This window comes from Heloderma suspectum, chromosome 5, assembly GCF_057233095.1.
Source record: "Heloderma suspectum isolate Gila_16-S chromosome 5, 16-S_ref, whole genome shotgun sequence".
Taxonomy (NCBI): Eukaryota; Metazoa; Chordata; class Lepidosauria; order Squamata; family Helodermatidae; genus Heloderma; species Heloderma suspectum.
This window is the reverse complement of record NC_139462.1, coordinates 231,363,551-231,386,628: the sequence shown is the minus strand read 5'-3', so window position 1 is coordinate 231,386,628 and position 23,078 is coordinate 231,363,551. Positions and strand designations below refer to the sequence as shown.

At 46.7% G+C, this 23,078-nt stretch overlaps 1 protein-coding gene across 3 annotated transcripts in view; it reads left to right on the top strand.

The window, feature by feature from the left end:
* The window catches only part of LOC146345288 (EH domain-containing protein 3), a 48,423-nt gene extending 25,583 nt beyond the window's left edge, over window positions 1–22,840 (top strand). For 2 of the 3 annotated variants that reach the window (XM_084859570.1, XM_084859573.1), the window contains exons 3-6: window positions 4,499–4,596; window positions 13,337–13,749; window positions 15,305–15,469; window positions 19,497–22,839. In XM_084859570.1, coding sequence (XP_084715696.1) covers window positions 4,499–4,596; window positions 13,337–13,749; window positions 15,305–15,469; window positions 19,497–20,024 — 1,204 coding nt within the window. In that variant the 3' untranslated portion in view covers window positions 20,025–22,839. Of the gene's footprint in view, window positions 1–4,498; window positions 4,597–13,336; window positions 13,750–15,304; window positions 15,470–19,496 lie in introns of all 3 variants that reach the window. The other variant, XM_084859571.1, reaches the window with a different exon arrangement.
* The last annotated feature ends 238 nt before the right edge of the window (window positions 22,841–23,078 follow it).

Sequence of the window (23,078 nt, the reverse complement as noted above, 5' to 3'; positions counted from 1 at the left end):
CCATAGCTGCTCTTTTAGGCCTATGCAGGCATTCCAAGATAACCATGGTGCAGTCAGCTCAGTGCTGCATTATCCTGATGTGGAAGGGAAGCTGTATATCTGGGATTCTGTTTGGTATTCTGCACACTGTGATCGTTGTCTTCTGAGTAGGGATGTCAGGGAATTCTGCCACAGATCTCGGTGAGGCCGAATGCCAGTGCATTTGGCCCCCTGAAATCCATGGCGGAACGAAGCCCCCCACCCCCCCACCCCATGAAATGGGCCCGGAATGGAGCACCTACCTGCTGCTGTCCGCGCTGCATTGCGAATGGCGGCCGCGTCTGCGGCTGCCATTCGCTTCGTGATAGGCTACGTAAGTATTTACGTAGCCTATCACGGCAAAACTAAGGGAATGCAAGTGGCGGCAGCTATGGCGGCCGCCATTTGGGTTCCCTTTTTTTTTTGCCGTGTGATAGGCTACATAAATATTTACATAGCTTATTACGACAAAAGAGAGGGGTGCAAATGGCGTAGTGGCCGCCATTTGCGTTCCCTTTTTTTTGCCGTAATAGGCTATGTAAATATTTACGTAGCCTATCACGGCAAAATACAGGGACACAAATGGCGGTGGCTACGGCAGCCGCCATTTGCGTCCCTGTGCAGGCTGCCCAGCAGCCAGATGTCTGGCTGCGGGCGGCCCCAGCTGGCGGCTCCACGGAATCTCCGCAGAGTGGAGCCAGCCAGAAATAATTTTGGGGGGAGGGACGGAGTGCCTCCCCCCCACCGCGAATGTCACCCTTCGAAAAGGTAAGTGACCTTCGTACATCCCTACTTTTGAACAGGTGAAGCCCTATCTCTACGATCCCCTCTTGTGGCAACATAAAATACACATTTTGGGGTTGTTTGCCCCTTCCTAGAGTATTACTGTCAGGCAAAAGTAGCGGCATCTATGCAGCGGTACATTTAGGTAGTGCTAGACTCTGGACTTAATGTTCTTCTATGCCCTTCAATGGGAATGTGCATTACTTCCCTCACTTCAAAATGTGGGAAGCAGCAATTTGGGGGTCCCTCATTCTCTTTCTGCTCACTGGGGCCCGAGACATTTTCCCTAAAGTCCCGCCCTGATGGTACCACAGCATACACATAACATTCCTGGGTTAGTCTAAACCTGCATTCTCCAACCTGGTGTCTGCCAGATGTGTTGGTGTCAGGGTTCCCCTTATGACCCGGAGCCCCAGAGCAACCCCTTAAGGATCTCTTGCGTCCTTAAGAGTCCCACCTTCTTTTAAACTTCCCCTTCCAGTGACAGGTTTAGACTGTAGACATGGGGTGACTGACACTCTAGACACAGGGTTTAACCACTACAGTTTACTGGTAAATTTAAAGCTAGCAAATCACAACTAAAGGTATTTACACAATAGAGCTGAGTGATACAAAAGGCCTTAAAAGAAAATAAAAGTGGCAAAACACAAGTTCCTTTACCCTAGATGTTCTTAGACTTTTCTAGTCTGATTCTTCCTGCTTGCTCTTCAGACTGTGCTCTCACTTGAGGCTCTGGCTGTCTCTCTGCTCTTATTGTCTCTCTTTATATACCCTCCTCCCTCAAAACCAAAAGTACTGCTTCAAACCTGAAGAAATGAAACTTAAGTGGGGAAATGAAACTGACACCTGGAAAAATGAAACTACTCTTCTCAGGGTTACCCCTCCCAACAGCAAACCCCAGGTCTCTAAGCCTGATCATTTTTCCCTTTGCCCTTGTAGGCCTCAAACCTTCACAGTTAGACTACAACTACTAGTATCCCCCAGCCAGCAATTCTGGGAGTTGTAGTCCAACACAACTGGAGGACACCAGGTCGGGGAAGGCTGTTCTATTATTATTTTTATTATTTATTTTATTATTAAATTTATTAATCGCCCATCTGGCTGGTCACCCGGCCACTCTGGGTGATGTACAACATACAATAAAACAGTTTAAAACAATAAAACTCTACAATAAAAACATTTTCTAAAATACCCTAACCCACCCCAAATGCCTGCCTGAACAACCATGTTTTTAATGCACGACGGAAGCTCATTAAAGAGGGGGCATGGCGGAGTTCCCTAGGGAGGGAGTTCCACAGAGTGGGGGCCACCACAGAAAAGGCCCTCCCCCTCGTCCCCACCAGTCTAGCTGTCCTGGCTGATGGGACAGAGCGAAGGCCATCCGAGGCTGATCTTGTTAAGCGGCCTGTCTGGTGCTGCTGGAGGCGCTTGTTAAGATAGGCTGGGCCGGAACCATATAGGGTTTTAAAGGTCAAAACCAACACCTTGAATTTGGCCCGGAAAACAACTGGTAACCAGTGCAACTCCTTCAGCACTGGAGTGATGTGATCTCGCCAGCGGCTGCCTTTAATCAGGCAAGCCGCCGCGTTCTGTACCAGCTGCAGTTTCCGAACCGTCTTCAAGGGTAACCCCACGTAGAGCACATTACAGTAGTCTAAACGAGAGGAGACCAGGGCATGTACTACCGATGGGAGCAGATGGTCGGGAAGGAAGGGGCGCAGCCGCCGTATCAGATGGAGTTGATACAGCGTTCTAAACAGTTTTTTGGGTGCATGCATGTGTGTGTGATTTTGGGACAGGCCAGAGAAAACAATTTCTGAGGGGTGTGTGTGTGTGTGTGGGGGGGGTGTTTACTTCATGGCCAAATCTGCCTTTTGACTTTCCTGGCATTTAATTAGCACTGTGCTGTTCTCAGATGCTAATTAGTTGAGATGACTAAAAGCTGGGCTTCTGCCAGGGGAATACTTAAAAGAAGGAAAAACAAACACATTTTCCTGAGAATCCTCAGTTATCACATGAAAATATTTCTCTCCATGACAGACTTGAACCTCTGGAAGAGGGGAAAGTGTTGTTAGCAAGTTCTCAGTGTGAGGGCTAAATTTAATTTGGTGTTTGGACAACTCAATAATTATAAAAGCTATGTGATTTTGGATTTCTTTTAATTATGGCCAACATGGCCACCTGCGCTTTAAATAATCACAGTGTTATTTCCAAAACATCCACAATGTTAGGCTCTGAATAAGGAGACAGAATGTGGCAGGCTGGTGTTAACAGGACAGTGATTCTGTGGTCTCAGTTTTAGACATGGGGTTTGCCTTAGTGGCATTCACAAGTCATTGTTCCCAGGTTTGGGGTTAAGTATGGATTGTTCCAACACGCCTCAACATGTGGTTTGAGGCCTAATCCTCCCTGAGGTGGTGGGGAAATCTGGCTGGGCTGTACCATTTCAGACAACAAGTGGGGCTCACATGACTGAGTGCTCCTTAATACAAAATGAAATCCTCTCTGTGGGATTAAAGCTCTCTGGGAGGCTGGGGGTCTGGAACACATGCACGTGTCTGTGTGTGGGGGGGGTGTCTGTGACTCCGTTGTCATGGCCAGACCACTTCCTGGCAAAGTTCAGATTGACAGTGGCCAGACCCCTCTGCAGCAGTGGCGGAACAAATAATATGGCCCTGGGAGGCTTATGGAATCCAAAGCACTCCTGAACGCTCCCAGGGAGTTTCTAGCTGATGTGGCTAATGCACCTTCTGAAGCCCGAGTCCCGCTATGGCAGGGGTGCAGAACCTTAGCCCAGGGCCAAATCCAGCCCATCTGGACCCACCCCCTTTCTCCTGACCACCAATCATCTGGTGGTATCCCGGATTTGAGGATACCCCCCGCCCCACCATTCTAAAAACTTGAAATGCATTTGATTTATTAGCTGCCCATCTGGCCGGCTACCCAGCCACTCTCCTAAGGCTTAGTTTCTTCTTTAGAGCGCAATCCCATGCATGTTTAGACAGAAAGAAGGCCTACAACTCCTAGCATGGTTGTTATGTCTGGGAACTGAGTGTGCAACCTGTTCTAAACAAGTACTAAACAAATTGTCAAGTATTCAAGATATCTTTTCAGGCAGGTTGTCAAATAACACCAGATGTCAATTACTGAATTCAAACTGTGAATATTTGCCAAATGCTCAATGTCAAAAATTTATAATGGAGAGTTCTAAAAATAATTAGTGGGGCCTGACTAGGGATGCTGAGAAAATTGTTGGGCTTGCAGTTTTATGCAGGAATCCCCAACTCACACATCCTGAGACTGGACATGGAACGGAATGCCTCTCGCTGACAACATCTATAAATTTCCAAGGCTTGCAATGAGTTTCAGGGCGGGCAGGGGGTGGAGGGACATGTTGATTTGAAATGTGTGCACAAAGAATGCATACATTTGAAAATGCTATTCTCAATGGCGGGAAATGTGCACATTTAAGAAATGCTTACGAATAATGCACACATTTGGGAAAAGGTGCACAGAAATACGTACGAATTTCCATGCCAGGAACAAAGAGGCTCGCAATCTGCTGTGGACCCAAGTTGGGGGTTGAAAATGAGAACCTTGACAAGATTGAGCTTGATGGATTCACCCCTCCCTCGGCCAAACTCTCCTCATTACTTTATTGTGAATGGTTTTTGTATCTCTTTTTCCCCCTTCTTAGATTTGTATGTGCTCAGCTGCCAAACGCGGTACTAGAGAGCATCAGCGTTATCGATACTCCAGGGATCCTTTCCGGGGAGAAACAAAGAATTAGCCGAGGTAAAGTTAAAGGAGCATCTTCTAGGACAAAGATGCCCTTCTTCCAGATTTGGCTTATGTCTGGTTTCAAAATTTAGAGGCATGCAAGCCAAGTAGGTATTGCTGAGCACATTCTTTCAGTGCTATTGATTGATCACGGGATTTACTCTGGAATGTCCTATAAAGCTTTAAAATTTCCCAGTGTGGGAAAGCGGGATAGGGTGCCTGTGTCTCCCTCTCAAGTAAAATCTGAAGCAAGGACTATACCACTTTGAGCAGAGAGGGAGATCTCACGTTTTTGAATGCTTTTCCCAGTGTGAAAAACTATGCAGAAAAGTCAGACAAAGGTGGTACTACTTGAATTTTGAACTGCGCTAATAATATTGGGATTGCTCATTCCCCCCTGGAACTGAACTTTTTTTTGGTCTTTATTGCCCATTCAAAAAGCCCTTCAGGCAGCATACCACTTGCATGGATATGATGAATGCTAGCTGCTGTTGTGCTTGTCACAGGGCTTATTTTAGTAATCTCACATATTTTTCCCAAGAGCTCAGAGTGGTATAGATGCAGTTTTCCCCACTTTGGTTTTCAGGATCCTGACTAAGGTCAGGCTGAAAGAGTGGCTGGCCCAACACACCCAATGGGCTTAATAGTTGAGCGGGAATTTGAATCCGTGCCTTAACACTGCATCTACCACATCACAGAGACTGCATCAGGGTTGTTTGACACTGAAGGAGAGAAACCTTGAGTTTATCCTTCACTAAAGTGATGATGAAAGCTTGGAAATCAGATTTGAAAACAATATTTTGACGGGGGTGGTGGTTAAATTTGATATTCTGAAGATTTTCAAGCATGTTGCAATTGCATCTTGAAGCATAAGCCTGTAAGTGTGTGTGTGTGTGTGTGTGTGTGTGTGTGTGAGAGAGAGAGAGAGAGAGAGAGAGAGGCATAATGACAACAGGAATTTAAGAGCTGCTTCACATATCACACTTCTGCACAGAGGTAGGGGAATAAGGTGTGCACCTCCTATACACTGTCTTACCTAAAGATCACATACATGACTGACTTGCTGCATATACCTGTACTGGGATGCCTTGCTTGGCAGCAGTTCTCAATGCACGAGTCACACAAGACTGTGTAAACTTTTCCCATCTACACTAAAGAGCATCAGAAGAGCCCTGAAGCTGGATCAGTTCAAAGGCCTCTCTAGTCTAGCATACTGTTTCTCACAGTGACCAACCAACTGCCTATAGGAAGCCCAGAAGCAGGACAGGAGTGCCAAGGCCGTCTCCTGCTGTGGTTCCCCAGCAACTGGTATACAAAGGCATGCTACCTCCATTCCTGGAGGTAATATATAGCCATCATGACTAGTAGCATATGGCTGGGTTCACACAACACAACAAGCCAGAGTATGGGTTGAGTATGGGCTGAATTTGGGTTGTCATTGAATCGTGGGGTTGTTGTGTGAACCCAGCTGCGTTAACACACTGTGGTTAATCACAAACAACCCACAGAAAAAAAACATGTTTTGATGTTGGGTTATGAACTGTGAGTTGTTCGTGGTTAACAAGCCATGGTTTGTTAGCATGGCTGGGTTCACAAACCATGACTGAATGACAACCAACATTCAGCCCATGCTCAGCCAATACCCTGGCTTGTCGTGTTGTGTGAACCCAGCCATTGGGAGCCATGTGCTCCATGCATTTGTTGAATCTCCGTATAAAGCCCTCCAAGCTAGTGGCCTTCACCACATCTTGTGGAAACAAATTCCATTTCACTTGTGTAGGAAAGTCAGGAATGACAAAATCCTGCATTCTAACTAGCACATCAAGGAGAAATACATACACTGGAATTTCATGTAAATAGGTTTTGTCTGTGGAGACATCTGGAGGGCACCAGGTTGGGATGGATGGTCTAAAGAATCTGACTTGACCTGGGAAGACATAGTTTGAGCAGTATAACATAGAACTAGAAAGCAGCATGTAGGGCTGTGCAACTGTTCGTGGTTTATTTTTGTATCTGGATTTGCCCTTCCCAAAGTGGCAGAATGTTTTATTGGCCAAATTACCTTGGAAAAGCATTGTGTAAGATGGCTTGATTCCATTTTTTTCCACTGACTCTTCTACATCCATCCTCAATGTCATTTCTGCACCTATGATTTTATGTGGGTGTGCCTGCACAATCAGATAACATAAGAAACAGGATGTTACCCTGTGACACAGGATGCAATAATGTCACTAAACTGCTGTAAATAAAGCTGTGTTGGTTGACGCAGCCAAGCCGAGAGACCACATAGCAAGTGAGATGTGGTGTTTTTAAAACAGATGGGAATCAGGGGTGTTGCTAGGCACTGAAAAGGTTTGGGGCCGAGGCCCACAGGTCACAAATCTGCATATGTTATTTTGTGTGTGTGTGTGTGTGTGCGCGCGCATGCGTGTCCCTACATGCCTGCCACCACTGTTGGCACTGATGGACACTCAGGGCTCTAGATCCGGGGCCCTGAGAAATAAATTTGGGACTCAGACCCCAATGGCCTGGGCCTCGCTACGCCCCAGATGGGAATCAAACATTCAAGGGTCTTTCTGAATTTGGGTAGGAAAATATCTTACTGCAAATCTTTATGGAATTCCATACTAGACTGCCAAGGTGTCTTGGGACTAGCAATAGGAGATTTCCCCCTGCCCCCCTTTCAGGTCAGTTCTCAGAATGGGCTTAGTTTGTATTAGCTGTCTTCAAAAACATAGGAAAGCCCTCACCACCACCACCAGCCATTTTGAAATGCAGAAACCAGTCGTGCTCCATATGATATTGGGAGCGTGATCATACCTGAATGCCCCCATGAGCCTCTGTTCCCGGCCCCCTTCCCTCCACCCAAGCAGGAACAAGGGGCTCTCATGGCAAGCCTCCATTCCGCCCTGATGGCTCAAATACCGAGGGCTGAACTAGATGCTGTGTTAAATACCTCACATACAGCTGATCCTTACCATTATTTTACCTTGAAGTAAGCACATGGGGCCCCAATTTGGATTGTGACCACCACATGCAAGTAGGGGAAGTTTAAACCTTCCCACCCAGCCACTTCCTCCCCTAAATTCACCTCCCCTCCCATTGGGGGCTAAAAGGGAGGGGGGGACCACCATTGGTGCCAATGGAACCACTGTCCTCTTTAGAAACTCAAGCTACTTGGTTTCATTTAGGGTGCAATCCTATACATGTTTAGACAGAAAAAAGTCCTACAGCTCCCAGCATGTTGTTGTGGAAACTTTTTCCTGTCTAAACCTGCATAGGGTTGTGCCCCCAAGGCTCTTTATCATGTGCCTTTGGATTACAGCCAGGACATAGTCTAAAGCACCCTTCCCCAACTTCATGCCCTTTAGATGTGTTGGACTGCAATTCCCAACATTTCCCGGGGGACGGGAAGCTGCACAAAAGCCAGGAAACCACCGAGTGATCAGCAGTGGGGGGGACAGGACGGGACAGGGAAGCGGGGGAGGCCTCTTGGGGAATGCTGGAGGGCTGGTTGTGGCCCACTCTGGCAGGACTGCTCTATCACCACCTCTGCGTTGTCCTGGTTTGTTCATTAACATTGTTCATTGTTCATGTCTTGTTTCATTTTCTCCAGCCAAAGAAGTGGGTTATAGCAGTTGGCACAGATGCCCGTATGGAGGTATTTGTATCAGAGCTGCCACCTGCTTCCTAGTCTTGGCTGCTTCATTCATAAAACTCCACGCTTTGGAAAGGGCAACATGCTATTCAGCAATTTAACAAACTAATCCTCACCGTACACGCTGATTTTTAAACAGGGCTGCCCATTACCAAATATTTGAGACTGTGAGTCTGGCTTCAAATGACCAACCAAAGAAAGTATAGGATTGAACTAAAAGGAAAAACTGGCAAATGGCGTGACTCTAACTTAACATTGTGGAGTTCCTAGATCTCACTGATCTCAGTAGCCCTCTTACCAACACCCCGCAGTTTTTCAACAGGAGTTCGAGCATGCTCCATTTCTCTCTGTTGGACACACTGTGCCTACTCTTAAGAATTTTGGCCTGTTGAGATACTTTCCTTACTGGGATCTGAGAACTGGGAACTTGATTGTGTGTTAAATGAAAGCAGAGTCTTGTGGGGGTGATGCCTCAGTCACAAGACATTTTGCCCAATTTGGAGATGGCAGCCTCTCATTCTGAATCGCAGAGCCAATGCCGGCATCTTAATTAAGCCATGGTACAGTGGACTTGGGGGAAGATGGCTGGGCTTTCTTGCCTCACGTACAGCAAACATGGACTATCCTGCCACTTCTGTAGGGTCCTCTCTCTGCACAGCACAGTTGCCATACCTGAGCCACACTCCCAGAAAGCAACAATTCTGATAACAGCAAGCAACTTAACTTGCAGCTTCATATGAGCACAGCACCGGGGAACACGTTGCTAACAATTAATTTAAAACCTTTGTCATGTGAGCCTTCAGAACGCAGCCTGGGGCTAGGACAATGGTGTCTCCCTAACACTCGGCATATCTGGCTGAGAGGTTGGCCTGAGACTCAGGTAAGACTTGAGTAAGCGCTTGGACCTCCAGATGTTCTTGCATTTCAGCCCTCCCACAGAGGTGGCCACTTGAGCTCATGGGGGAACCAAAGCATCCTGCCACAGACGTTCACTGCTGGTTCTTGTAGAAGGAACCGCCCAGTCGGAAAAAGTCACCAATGCCTTGCTTACTTTGGTTCACTTCTTGCCATTTCCTGTAGTGAAACCTTGTCCACGCTTTGCCCACATTCCATCGTGTTTTATTCTGATAGCGCGTTTGGCAGCCTTCTCCAACCTGGTGCCCTCTAGAGGTGTTGTACTGCAACTCCCACCATCCCCAGACAGCACGGCATTGGGGATGGTGGATGTTGTAGTCCAAGACCTTTATAAGGCACCTGACTGCTCATTGGAAGGACAGATACTGAAGCTGAAGCTCAAATATTTTGGCCACCTAATGTGAAGAGAAAAGTCACTGGAAAAGACCCTGATGCTGGGAAAGATTGAAGGCAAAAGGAGAAGGGGACGGCAGAGGATGGGATGGCTAGATAGCATCACTATGTGTGTTCAGATGTGTTCAGAGCTTCGGCTATTGGGCGGTATATAAATAAATAAATAAATATCACCGATGCAATGAATATGAACTTGAGCACACTCCAGGAGAGAGCGGAGGACAGGAAGGCCTGGCGTGCTATGGTCCATGGGGTCATGAAGAGTCGGACACAACTGAACAACAGAGGGGAAGGCTGGTCTACTCAGAAGTTCAGATTCAGAAGAGCAGACAGATCAAGCAGAACCAGTCACTGGAAATGGTGGTGTGTGTGTGGGGGGGGGGGGGGTGTTAAGGCTTTGCAAGTATTTACTGATGAGCAACTTATATGTATATTTATTTTGACATATGTATACCCAGCCTTGTTTCTATGATATTTAAATTGGACAGGGAGCCAGTGCAAACAACCACAGAAGGGGAAAATGTGTTCAGTACTTAGGAACAGCTAATAATAGGGTTTTCCTCACCACTGAACGACTTTGTCAGAAGTATCTTTTAGGGCCTGGTCTTGGACTGAAGAATGTTGATAATCTGGGCAGTGGTTGGGATCTGACATCCACTCCCAGGTCTGGCCAAGAGTAGGTGGGGTCAAGCACAGGGAGAAGGTTAGTTCTTGGAATCAGGCTTAAATCCTGATGAGGTCATTCAAAAATGTGAAGCGTAATTCTGTGCCCTTGTGTATTTTTACATCTGTGCAACTGTTCACACTTCACATCTGCACAACTCTGCTTTAGCTGACAATCACTTCTACTATGCAGTAATGTAAAGAGGTCTGAATCTGGGGTCCGCTTCCCTTTCTGGTAAAATCAGCACTCATGCAGTTGTAAGCTGGAATGTGTTGTCTTAATGTAAATGTTAGCTCTGGAAGTCTGAAACGGCTCCTCTTTCTTGGCTGAGAAAGGAGTGCAAATGGACTGCCGTGGAGCATCACTTCTGTCATTCTACTCTGGAAACCTTTGCTTTTGCCAAGGTGTTCCCCGCCCTCTCCTTTTGCTGTCTGTTTTTCTCTTGGAGAAAGAATAAGCCTTTCTTAGCCTGGAGTTTCTGACCCAGCTGGTTACCCACAGCCTTCTAGTACAATGTAAATCAGCAACAGTTTTGCACCTTTGCATTACAAAAACAGACTGTGTCCCTCCTCCCTGCCCAAATATTGAGCGGGTGTCAGCAAATTCTTGAAACATAATTCATTCGCACCATGGTAGTGCTCTCATGCAGAGGAGCCTGATAGAGTCGGGGTGGGGAACCTCAGGCCTGTGGGCCAAATGTGGCCTGCTGGTTGTCCCAGGATGTTGCAAGGATGGCCCTGCCCCATCCCCCCCCCACCAATTGGTGCTTTCCCAGCTTTTGCATGGTTTCATCCCCTCCCCCTCCGCCCCTTTCTAAAAGGTTGAAATGCCTCTCTGAAAACTTAGTAAGTGGCAGGAAGAGCTTTAAGCTGAAATATGATGGTGTTTTTGGCCCTCCCCCTTTTCCTTTTGGCCCTGCCCCTTTTTATTCAGCCCCACCCACCACTGGAGTGCGGCCCCCCCCCAAGAGCTTCTCCGAAGTCTAACACAGCCCTTGGGCTGCAAGCAGTTCAGCACCCTGGCAGTAGTGCTTGGTAGAGCTTGGTTCCACATAAAACAAGCCATGGAGGGAGTGGTACATCCCATATCGCCATCCAGCCTTCCTTCTCTGTGTTTTGCAAGCAGCTTGTCCTCCATGCACAAGTAACTGCACTTTGCTAGAGAGGGGAGACCGGATGGGAAGCTAGGAGGTGTGCAAAAATGGTCAAATGCAATTCAGAGATCAATGTTTTAAATATGTCAGCAATATCAAACTTAGTCAATTCTATTGCATGTCATTAATGGCTACCGTGAAATGTTGCATGCCACATGTTAGGTACTGACTGCTGCTGCCTGTCAGCTGTCATGCACAAATGGCTGCTCATCAAATATGCTGACTGCCCCACCGCAACATCTTTTGGATGCTCATGCTGAATATGAAATAGTTGTACATCTGGAAAATATTTGGCATCAAAACTCAGGAAGACATGGAGGCTTTGTCTGGGGGCTGGATTTTGTTTCAGCTCTCATTCTGAATTGTGAGTTGTGGGTACACAGCTCCTTTGATTAAATGTATTACAACCCTCTCTAGCGTGAATAATGCCATCAGAAGCAGGAATATACTCTGCCAATAACCCTTAAGATGAGATCAGTGTGGTTTGACACGGACACCAGAGTAATGCAGCTTGTTCTCTTCCTAGTGTGCTTTCAAAAAGAACAACTGATTCTGTCAAGCCAGGAAAGAGAGGTGCAGTTGCTCTTTCCAGTAAATGTTTCCCCTAAACAGCATTTTAGGGATGGTCTTTGCTAGTTGGTGAGTGTCTTCAATGTTCATATGTATACAACCCAGGGCAGCTTAGGGATTATGGGACCAAACGGTTGGAAAGAGGTGCAGTGCAGACTGATTGTAAGTATCATACAACAGTACCAACATTTAGGATCAGGATGCAGTAAAGCTCTACGTCCTTTCCCCAACATCAGCGTCTTTTTGCTGGTGTAGTGGTGGGTACATCTTATTGTAAGTGCTACTTCGTAGATGGTGCAGGCCTGCCCATTAAATAATAGTGAATTTCTTGACACCCTTATGTCTTTGTAGGCTGTGGTCCTTCACACAGTGATATCCCATATTTGACCTTGGTAGTTCTTAACCACACATGATAGTGGAGTCCTATGAAGTCTGAATGATTTCTACAGTTTCTGTTGTTCAGCAGGATATTGCAACTTGTGCTGTATTGTTATGTAATGGATGACATCTATCTTGATGAAGGTATCATCTAGATGGTCGAATAGATTACCATTGATTGATAAAAAAATATCCTGGGGACTAATCTAGGTACTAGATTAGGCTGTAATTAGCCAGTATTGCTCCAGTTTCTGTGGGCTGTGCAATAAAAGAAGTACTAACTTTGCTCATCCTTGTCCTGTTGGCACTTACCAGGACGTCCCACTCTCTTTTCAGTGTGAAGGTGGCAATTTGCTATCATCTGGCTTTTATGCCTTCTTTGAGAGTACCTCAGCACCTGGTCTGAAGATGAAGTACTGCCTGGCAAACAGGGGTGGGCGACCTTTTTTCTGCCGAGGGCCGCGTTCCCTCGTGGGCCATCTGTCGGCCGTATGCTGGTGATGAGCGAGGCCAAAGCAAGCGGTAGTCAGGGCCAGAGCCAAAAGTATGTGGGTCCGCCCTTAGAATGGTGTACACATGTAATAAAGTGGGCTAGAACAGTGCGCCAAATGATTCCACAGAGCATTCACCTGTGTTCCCCCGAGCTACATTGGCATGGTCATTTTTTAAACCTGGGATGGGGAACCTCCACCCCATGGGCATAATCTTCCCCATGGAGGTTCCCCATCAGGCCTGTGGAGTCGCCTTGGAGTCCTTCGGGGGTGGAGCTTGGCCTCCAAGCCCCGCCCCCTGGAGGAACCCCCTCTGTTACCTCCCAGTACTGGATGGGGTTCTGGGAACCAGGAGCTGTGGGTGGGGAGTATGCCCCCTGACATCATCCAGCCCATCCAGGGCTAGGTGGGGGCTCATTCGGTTCCCACCCCTGGCTTAACTGACTTTGTTTCCAGGGGCAGCTGTGAATGCATCCCAAGAGGCATTGCTTCTGTTCTCATGGGCCCCTCTTCTCCGCTTCCCTTCCCAACAGGGTACGACTTTGCTGCTGTCCTAGAGTGGTTTGCAGAGCGGGTGGACCGCATCATCCTCCTCTTCGATGCCCACAAGCTGGACATCTCAGACGAATTCTCGGAGGTCATCAAAGCGCTGAAAAACCATGAGGATAAAATGAGGGTGGTCCTCAACAAAGCGGACCAGATCGAGACCCAGCAACTGATGAGGGTCTACGGCGCTCTCATGTGGTCTCTGGGCAAGATTGTCAACACGCCCGAGGTGATCCGGGTCTACATCGGTTCCTTCTGGTCTCACCCGTTGCTCATCCCAGACAACCGCAAGCTCTTTGAGGCTGAGGAGCAGGACCTCTTCAGAGACATCCAGAGCCTGCCCCGCAATGCCGCCCTCCGGAAGCTGAATGACCTCATTAAACGGGCACGGCTAGCCAAGGTGCGTCTCCCCAGTGGCATACCCAGAGGGCTTTCCTTGGCTTCTGATGGTAATCAGGCGTGGAAGGAAGGCCTTTTCCTACAGCAGCTTTCTCCAACCTGGTGCCCTCCAGATTGCAAATCCCAGCATTTCAGATCATTGGCTATGCTGGCTGGGGCTGATGGGAGTTGAAGTGCAAACATCTTCAGGGGACCAGCTTGAGAAAGGCTGTCATGAGGCGTCTGAGCAAGCCCAGCATAATGCCCCGCCCAGCAGTGTGAAAGGAAGTGCTGGTGTGGACATACAGCTCTTCTCTTGTGGCAGTAGTGAGAAAAAATGCTGCAGTCTTTGTGTGATTTATTTATGAACCGGATTTGTATGCCTCCTTTAAGCGTAAGAACCCTTAAAGTAGTAACCATTGAAAAAGGATCCAATGAGCGAATGAAGGTCAGATGATACTGTGTTTGAAAGTGAGAAACTTTGGGGGCTTCAGGCTTTGGCCACATTGTCCACCCAGAGCCACCTATGACAGGAGCACTGAACCTCTGCCCCCCCCAGTTCTCCAGATGGCCACGCCCCCTTTTCCGTGGCCACGCCCATCCCCCTGAGGCCAATAGTGTGGCTTTTCCAGTTTTCTCCCCATTCTAAGGTGTCGAAATGCCTCTCCAAGGGCTTAGTTAATGGCAGTTAAAGCTTTAAGCTAAAATATGCTGGTATTTTTAATATTTTGGCCCTGCCCCCCTTTGCCTTTGGCCCCACCCACCACTGGAACGTGGCCCCCGAGAGCTGCTGTGACATTGAATTCAGCCCTCCACCTGAAAGAGGTTCAACACTCCAGACCTACGTCCTTGGGAATACTTTGCCTGTCTGCAAGGCCCTGGGAGGTGCCATGAATGGAGACTGCAAGATTTGGGGGAATCTTTCATTCCAGTGAAATTGGCCCGGGATTTTTACTAGGTGGGTGAGTTCTGTTCACATTCAGGGTCTGAGAAAGTGTGACTGTTCAAGGAAACCCAGCGACCTTCACAGGTGAGTGGAGATTTGAATCCAGACCAACACCACCACCCCATCCAACTCTGAGATTATCCACTGTGTCAGCCTCCTGCACCCATCAGCCCCAGCTGGCCCAGACAGTGCCCCTGCCAGCTAAGGATGATAGTAGTCCACCATGTCTGGGAGGCACAAGGCTGCACTATATCATCGCAGCTCCCTGTTAGACCTGATGGGCATTTTCTGTTGGTTTGGTGTGTTCTTTTTAATAAGAGTGTTGATGGAGCAGGTATCTTGCAACTCGGTGATCCTAAATACTTGTTCTGCCATGACGTTTCTTGGGTGGCTTTGAGCACATCACAGTCTCTTGACACAAGCTACCCTCAGAATGACACTGACAATACATGAGGTAAGAACAATAAAGCATCATACTGTGGAGAAGGAGATACTTCTTTTTTGAAAATGGATGAAGGACAGGTTGCCAGTGTCAGGGATACAGGAGCATTCTATGCTATCGACATTGCCGTGATCCCATTGCTAGTCTTTTAAGAGAATACTAAGACCACCCTCTCTGTGCTGTCCCTAGGTTCATGCTTACATCATTAGCGCGCTTAAGAAGGAAATGCCATCCGTGTTTGGCAAAGACAATAAGAAGAAAGAACTGGTGAACAATTTGGGAGAGATCTATGGACGGATTGAGCGGGAGCATCAGATTTCACCGGGAGACTTTCCTAATCTGAAAAAGATGCAAGTGAGTGCCAGAAACAATAGAATCTGGGGGAAGCGACAGAAACTGCTGGGTTTCAACTGCACTGAATGGGTTTGAAGCAGAGCTGAACTCTGCTGCCACCACCTCGAGAACATTCCAGTTTGGAAGGAATGTTTTACCCCAGGAATGAATCTAGTTTTCAGTTCTGATTATTGTTGTAACAGAGATAAAAGATGTGTTATTTCTCAGTTCCAGAGTGGCAGCCATGTAACTGGTTATGTTAAAACACTGGCATTAAAATCCTATGGCATTTTAAGGACTAACCCATAGAATGTGGCACAAGGTTTTGTGGGCCAGACAGAGTCCACTTTGGCCAATGCAAGAAACCGCAACAGTGTTAGTTAAGTTTAGTTTATTTGGCTGCAAACCTATACACACTTGTTGTTGTTGTTCCGTCGTTAAGTCATGTCTGACTCTTCGTGACCCCATGTACACACTTACACAGGAGTAAGTCCCACTAAACTCAGCTGAACTTACTTCTGAGAAGACATGCACAGGATTGCAATAATGCTCTTAGTCCACTTTTTAACAAAAGGAATCAAAGCTGCTTACAAATTAGAACATAACAAACATCACAGTGGCGTGAACAGAAAAATTAGCAATACAAAACTACACAGTTAAAATAACTACATTAAAAGAGACAGTAATTAAACCTCAAGATCAGCAGCACCATATAAATATGCAAGTCATGCTTGGAAAGCTGACTGGAACAGAAAAGCCTTCAATAATGGTCTGAAAGGAAGTAAAGAAGAAGCCCGGCAGATCTCCATTGGCGGAAAGTTCCATAACCTTGGTGCCGCCACCAAAAAAGCCCCATCTCTTGTGCTCTCCTGCTTGGCCTCACAAACGGACAGGACAGAGAGTGGGGATGTATGAGAATTTTGTTCCTGGTTGCAAATCATATGAATGTGTTCCATTTGCAACCCCGAATGCAGACACGAGCAGGAGTGCAATTCTCAGGAAATGTTCACAATTTCCCAGCTCGTGTTCACATTCGAAAGTGCACCCTTGCAAAATGCACATTTCCCCCTCAAATCCACATTTTCATACTTCAGCCTGTGGTGGAGAAGTGTGCATTTGAGGTGCGCACTTTTATTTATTATGTATTTATTACATTTATTTTTTATATACTGCCCAATAGCTGAAGCTGTCTGGGCAGTTTACAACAATTATAACCATAAAATACATCATGAAGTACAATATACAATGTGAACTTTAAAACTACAGTAGAAAAGTACCAGCCAGAATAAGGCCTAGAAGCAATACAGAGATTTAAAATACAATAGCAGATTTAAAATAAGAGAGCTAACAGACTAAAATGCCTGGGAAAATAGAAAGGTTTTCACCTGGCACGAGAAAGAGCACAACATAGTTGCCAGGCCATGGGAGTTTCTCTGGGAAGCTCATTCCACAGCTAGGGCGCCACAGCAGAAAAGCATAGGTGGCACTTACTGCTTGGCCAAAAAGTGGCTACTAAGTGTTTTCCAGGCAAAAATTAGCATTTTCCCCATTGGAAAAAAAGACAATTGCATTTGGGAACATGAACAAGGCAAAATGAGCTTCAAGGAGAAATTCAAAGAGCCTCAGCAAGCTCCAACATCACACGTCCACCTGCCCCTAACAGAGAGCTGGGCTTTTGCTGCTGATCTTAAAGGCAAGGCAAGCCCATATGGAAATGGCCATTTCCTAAGGAGCTCTATCTTGAATTCAGGGCTATTAAACAGGATTGACTCATAGGCTCACACCGCAGTGCAGCCTTCCCCAACCTGGTGCCCTCCAGAGACTACAACTGGCATCCATGGGGCTGAAGGGAGGTGAAGTCACCACACCTAAAAAAGGATATTGTAGAGTTGTGGGAAAAAAAGCAGGAAAGGGCAACTAAAATGATCAAGGGGTTGGAGCATCTCCCCTATGAGGGGAGGTTGCAACAGCTGGGATTGTTTAGCTTGGAAAAAAGGCAAGTAAGGGGAGACATGATAGAGGTGTAAAAAATTATACACAGTGTGGAGAATGTGGATAGGGAGACATTTTTCTCCCTCTTTCATAATACAAGAACCTGGTGGGGTCATCCCATGAAGCTGATGGGTGGGAGATTCAGGACAGAGAAAAGGAAGGACAGCTTCACACAGCACATTGTTAAACTATGGAATTTGCTATCACAGGATGTAGCGATGGCCACCAATTTGGATGGCTTTAAAAGGGGGTTGGACACATTCCTGGAGGAAAAAGCTATCCATGGCTACTAGTCCCAATGGCTTTGTGCTACCTCCAGTACCAGAGGCAGTGAGCCTACGTGCACCAGTTGCTGGGGAACACGGGCAGGAGGGTGCTGTTGCACTCGTGTCCTGCTTGGGAGTTTCATGTGGGCAGCTGGTTGGCCATTGTGTGTGAACAGAAAGCTAGACTAGAAGGACCTTGGTCTGATCCAGCATGGTTCTGCTTATGTTCTTAAGTCCAAAATGTCTGGAGGACAGTAGACTGGGGAAGGCTGTCCTAGTGGGTAGTGTGACATGATCTGTGTTACCACAGCATGCAACTCGAAGCTTCTGTGACAGAACGTGGCCAGTGAGCACCTCCCATCTTGCACGATGTTATGACGTGATGGAGCAATGCAGGCAAGATAGCAGCACCGGTCCGCCACTCTGTATCTGACAGCCTTCCCCAACCTGGTGCCTCTCTGGAGGTTTTGGACTTCAACTCCCAGCAGCCCCAGCCAGCATGGTCAGGAATGCTGGGCATTGTGGCCCAAATCATCTGGAGGGCACCAGGTCAGGGAAGGCTGGTGTTTGACATCTTAATCAGCCTTTCCTCCAAACACTGCATGAATGTGTAGTAAGTACGTTTTTGAATTTTGGCTGCTTCAAACACTGAGATGGGGAGGAGATCGTGTGAACAACTTTATTGCTTAAAGCCGTAGGCCAGCACAACATAAATGCAAGCAAGCAAACCATTTAACATAATCAGCAACCAGATGTGTAAATACATAATCCCTCTGCAATAAACTATATAGATGTTTAAAATACAGTATAAAAGGAACTCATGTCCTCCCTTCCCCGAGGTTGTTTTTTTTTTTTTTTTGAAACGTGGCTCATATTTTCTTAGCTGCCAAAGGAAGTGTTATTACTTGGGAGGTAATTAATACATCTTTGCCTACAAGCAAGGAGGGGATTAGATATTAAAATCTCTGTCACTGTTGTAAAGCACCAGCTCTGCTTTTCTGCTACATAAGGAGTGGGTAAGAGACTACCTTAACCTGGAAGCCCTCTTTAGCCAACAGGAGTTTCTTGACTTCAACAAGCAGTGTATACAATTGGGTATGCAGACCAATAACCTGTGTCCCTGTGCGGTATAACAATTCGTTCTAAGCCAGCGATGCCTTTTTCCAGTTGCAGTCCTTCTTAAAGTCATTAGCCGGCTCGGTGCAGAATAGATGGGAAACGCTTATCCTGTAAGAAACTGAAAATGCTCTTAGGTCTCAGCTTGTTCCTGCCGAATCGGTCATTGGGATGAAGCTAGTTTTCAAACTGGCGCATGGTTGTAGAGATTGGATGGGGAGAACTCTATGATAATTGTTAGATAATTTTTCATATTGTTGTCTTTTGAAGTTTTATTTGATATTATGCATTAGAGGCAGGCAATGTGTGGCTGCCACCATAAAGCACTATACATGTCAAATCTAAATTAAAAACAAGCTACATTTGGTCCATGTAGCATTCTGTAACCCTTTTGTATGTGTGTTTTAAATGTCATGTATGCTGCAGCACCCTACAGAGTGCAGCCTGGGGAAAGGGTGTCTAGCAGGGAAAACTGCCTTGGACCCCCTTGCCCCAAGTTGCCACCCCTGCTATGCTTGTAATTGTTCTGTATGGTGATGATGTTAGCCACTTTGGGCTTCCTTTTGGATGGAAAAGCAGGATACAAACACATGGCGGTGATGGGGATAGTGATGAGTGGCACATTGAATGGTAACACAATCGTCACCCTGTTCTGTCTGTTGTGCATCTTTCAGGAGCAGCTGCAGGGTCAGGATTTCAGCAAGTTCCAGCCCCTAAAGAACAAGCTGCTGGAGGCTGTCGAGGATATGTTGGCGAATGACATTGCACAGCTCATGGTGCTGGTACGCCAGGAGGAGTCCCAGAGGCCTGTCCAGATGGTGAAAGGAGGCGCCTTTGAAGGCACCCTGCACGGCCCGTTTGGGCACGGCTATGGCGAAGGAGCGGGAGAAGGAATCGACGATGCCAATTGGGTGGTGGCCCGAGATAAGCCCATGTATGATGAGATCTTCTACACTTTGTCGCCAATTGATGGTAAAATAACTGGGGCTAATGCCAAGAAGGAGATGGTGAGGTCCAAGCTGCCAAACACAGTGCTGGGCAAGATTTGGAAACTGTCTGATATCGATAAGGATGGGATGTTGGATGACGAAGAGTTTGCTCTGGCGAATCATCTCATCAAAGTCAAGTTGGAAGGCCATGAGCTTCCAAATGAGCTTCCGTCCCATCTCATCCCTCCATCGAAGAGGAAACTAGCAGAGTGAGAAGCCGCCAGAAAAAAAGCTGGGATAGCGGGAGAGAAACAAAGTGAATATACCTAAGTTGTACCTGTTGAGATGTGAGGTTACCTTTTGGCTAGTAACAATTTTCAGGTGTGGAGAGGAACCTGATGCAAAGCTAGTTTTGTCCAGATTGAGTCATACCTAGAGTATACCCATTGAAATCAGTGAGAATTAAATTAGTCATAACTAACCTAAGTCCCACTGCTTTCAACAGGTCTATGTATTGTATGACTCAATCTGGATCCAACCTTAAGTCCCATATTTTCTCATGAGGATATGTAATTAACTCTTCCCTAGCAACATCCTGGTTTCCTGATATGTGTTGATAAGAGGGAAAGTATGATAGGAATTGAGGGGGTGATAGGGTTGTACAAGACTTTCGTTCCTGTTTGGAAATCGTGCAAACATGTCTCATTCGCAGCCCCAAACACTGGCAGGATCACAGTTGCCAGGAAATAGTTGCAATTTCCCAACTTGCGTTTGCATTCAAAGGTGCGCACTTGCGCAAGTGTCCACTTCTGAAAATGTGCACTTGCGCAAAGGCATCTTCTCCCCCCAAATCTGCATTGTCATGCTTTAGCCTATGGGGGAAATGTGCATTTTTGATCAGGAAAAATGCAATTTTAAAAATGCACATTTTTCCTAATAAAATGTGCATTTTTCCAGATTGAAAAAAAAAGACATTCACATTTGGGAATGCTAACAAGGTGAACTGAGCTTCTAGGAGGAATCTAGAGAACCTCGACAAGCTCAGGCATCACGTGCTCGCCCATCCCTAGGGAGTGAAACAGGCTGTGATTAGTGATTTGAGCGAGGATAGATTCCGGCATCGTTCCGTCAAACAGTTTGATCTTCCTGTATGATTTGTCCCCAGTGCTTTAAATCAGCACTGTAATCGCTGATGGACCCTGAGCCAAAACCTCAGATGAACAATACCTCTGGGTGAGAGTGGTGCTTAGAATTTGCACTTGGATCTTAGGCATTTTTGTGGAACACTTTTCAATGTTCAGTCTTCCTGCCTGTCGTGTCTTTTTAAATTTTTGAATACTTGTGGTACAGATTTATCTGCAGAATAACTCTGTGGGGGGCCAGTCCTGGACCTGTTTTAGCCATAGGAAATGAATTACTCCTAGGCTGGCCTTCTGCATTTTCTTGTGGGACTGGTGGGGGGACCTCAGATGAAAAACTAGAACACACTTTCAGTGTTTGGGACATTTTGGGGATTCAAACATAAAGCCTTGGGTTTTAGCCAGTGGTAGTCCTGTTTACAGTAGACCTATTGAAGTGAATGGCACTTAACTTGTACTAACATTGGATACAACCCAATGGGCAGAATCCAGTGGGGTGCTTACATCCCCACTGATTCTCTTATGCACCACCAATTCTGTTGCGCAAGAGGCCTCCACCACTTGCGCAACGGCAATTTAGTGCTTCTGAGGCAACCTGCAAGGAGCGCAAATGCTCCTTTCTGGAAGGAGACAGGTCGGCGGAACTCACATAAGGGAGCGCTACCAACCTGCCTCCTTCCAGAAACGAGTGTTTCTGCTCATTTCAGGGCTTCCCCTAAATCTCCCTTGTGTAAGCGGTGGGTCCCACTTGCGCTGCGGAATTGGTGGGATCCACTGCTTGCGGAACGGAATCAGCGGGGCCATAAGAATCCCGTTGGATTCTGCCCAGTAAGTCCTTTTCTGGTTAATGGTATTGCTAGTTTGCGAGCGCTGCTGGGCTTCTGAGAACAGTATAACTGGAGTTGTATGGGTTCCCTTTAGCCATGCTGGCTGGGGATGATGGATGTTGTAGCCCAACATGTCTGGAGGGCACCAGGGTGGGGAAGGCTGGGTTAGTAGCTCAATGAGCCCTTTGAATGGAAATGCTGGCAAGATGAGGGGCAAAGAACCAAGGATTAAGAACAGGAGCAAGTACTTCCTGGCATCTTCTACCCCTAAAACAGGGCAGCGGTTTTCACATCTCTTTGAACGTGGGCTCAACTGTGGCTGGACTAATACTGCTCAGTATGTTTACCTTTCACCATATCATATATATGATTGGATCCAGATGTAGGTGTGTGCAGCTGGCCTGGCAGACTTCCCTGCCCTCCTCCTCCTCATGGCAGCCCCCCGACCCCCTGAAAATGTTAGAGAGAAGGTTGGAGGACCCTGTTGAAAGGGGTGAGCTGTGGTGGGGGGGGGGATCCCCAGAAATTTGGTGTAGGCATCATCCATGAGCAAAGCCCTTCTGCCAACAGAAGGTAGAAGATAAATCCTGGATCATATATATATAATTACAGGTCTCTAGAATTCCATTTCCTGCTCAGTCCATTGTTGAGAGGGGAAGCAGGGGACATAACATGTAAGAGTTCTGTCCCCCGAGCATCCATTTGCACATCCCCCGCAGCCCTGCCAACACTCACCTCTGAGAGATGTCTAGAATCATCATTCTGAACCGTCTCCCAATTTGTAGAGCCTGAGCCAAGCAGTGTCCTGTTGCTCTGCCTCGCCCTCCTTTCAGAGCCTCTTCTCTGCCCTGTGATTTTGTTAGTGTCAGGGGTGGGATGCAGCCCTTGTTGCTTTGTATATGCTGAATTTCTACTGTGACTGGAGGAGGGGGCGGGGAAGACGGAACCAGGACAGTTATAACTTATTTTATATCTCTGCGTTAATATTATATAGAGAAATATATATTCTGTGTGTGTAAAAACATCCTTATTGCAGTGCATTTATCATGTCTTTAAAAAAAAGTTAATGCATTAACCTTTTTTTGTACCTGCATCCTAAAACATTATTAAAAAATGAAGGCCAAATCTGTTTTGGTGTTTCTTTGAATAAATGGAGTTTTAGGGCGCTTTCAGGCCAGGCTTTTATCGTGCAATCTCCCTGTTTCATTCACAGAATTTTACGAGGGGTGGGGAGTCCAGACATCGTCTCTCACTCCTAAGCTTCTTGTGTTTTTCCACTTCTTTAAAAAAAAAATTTTTTTTAAGATGTATTGTATTTCTATGCCACTCCATAGCCGAAGCTCTCTGGGCAGTTTACAAAG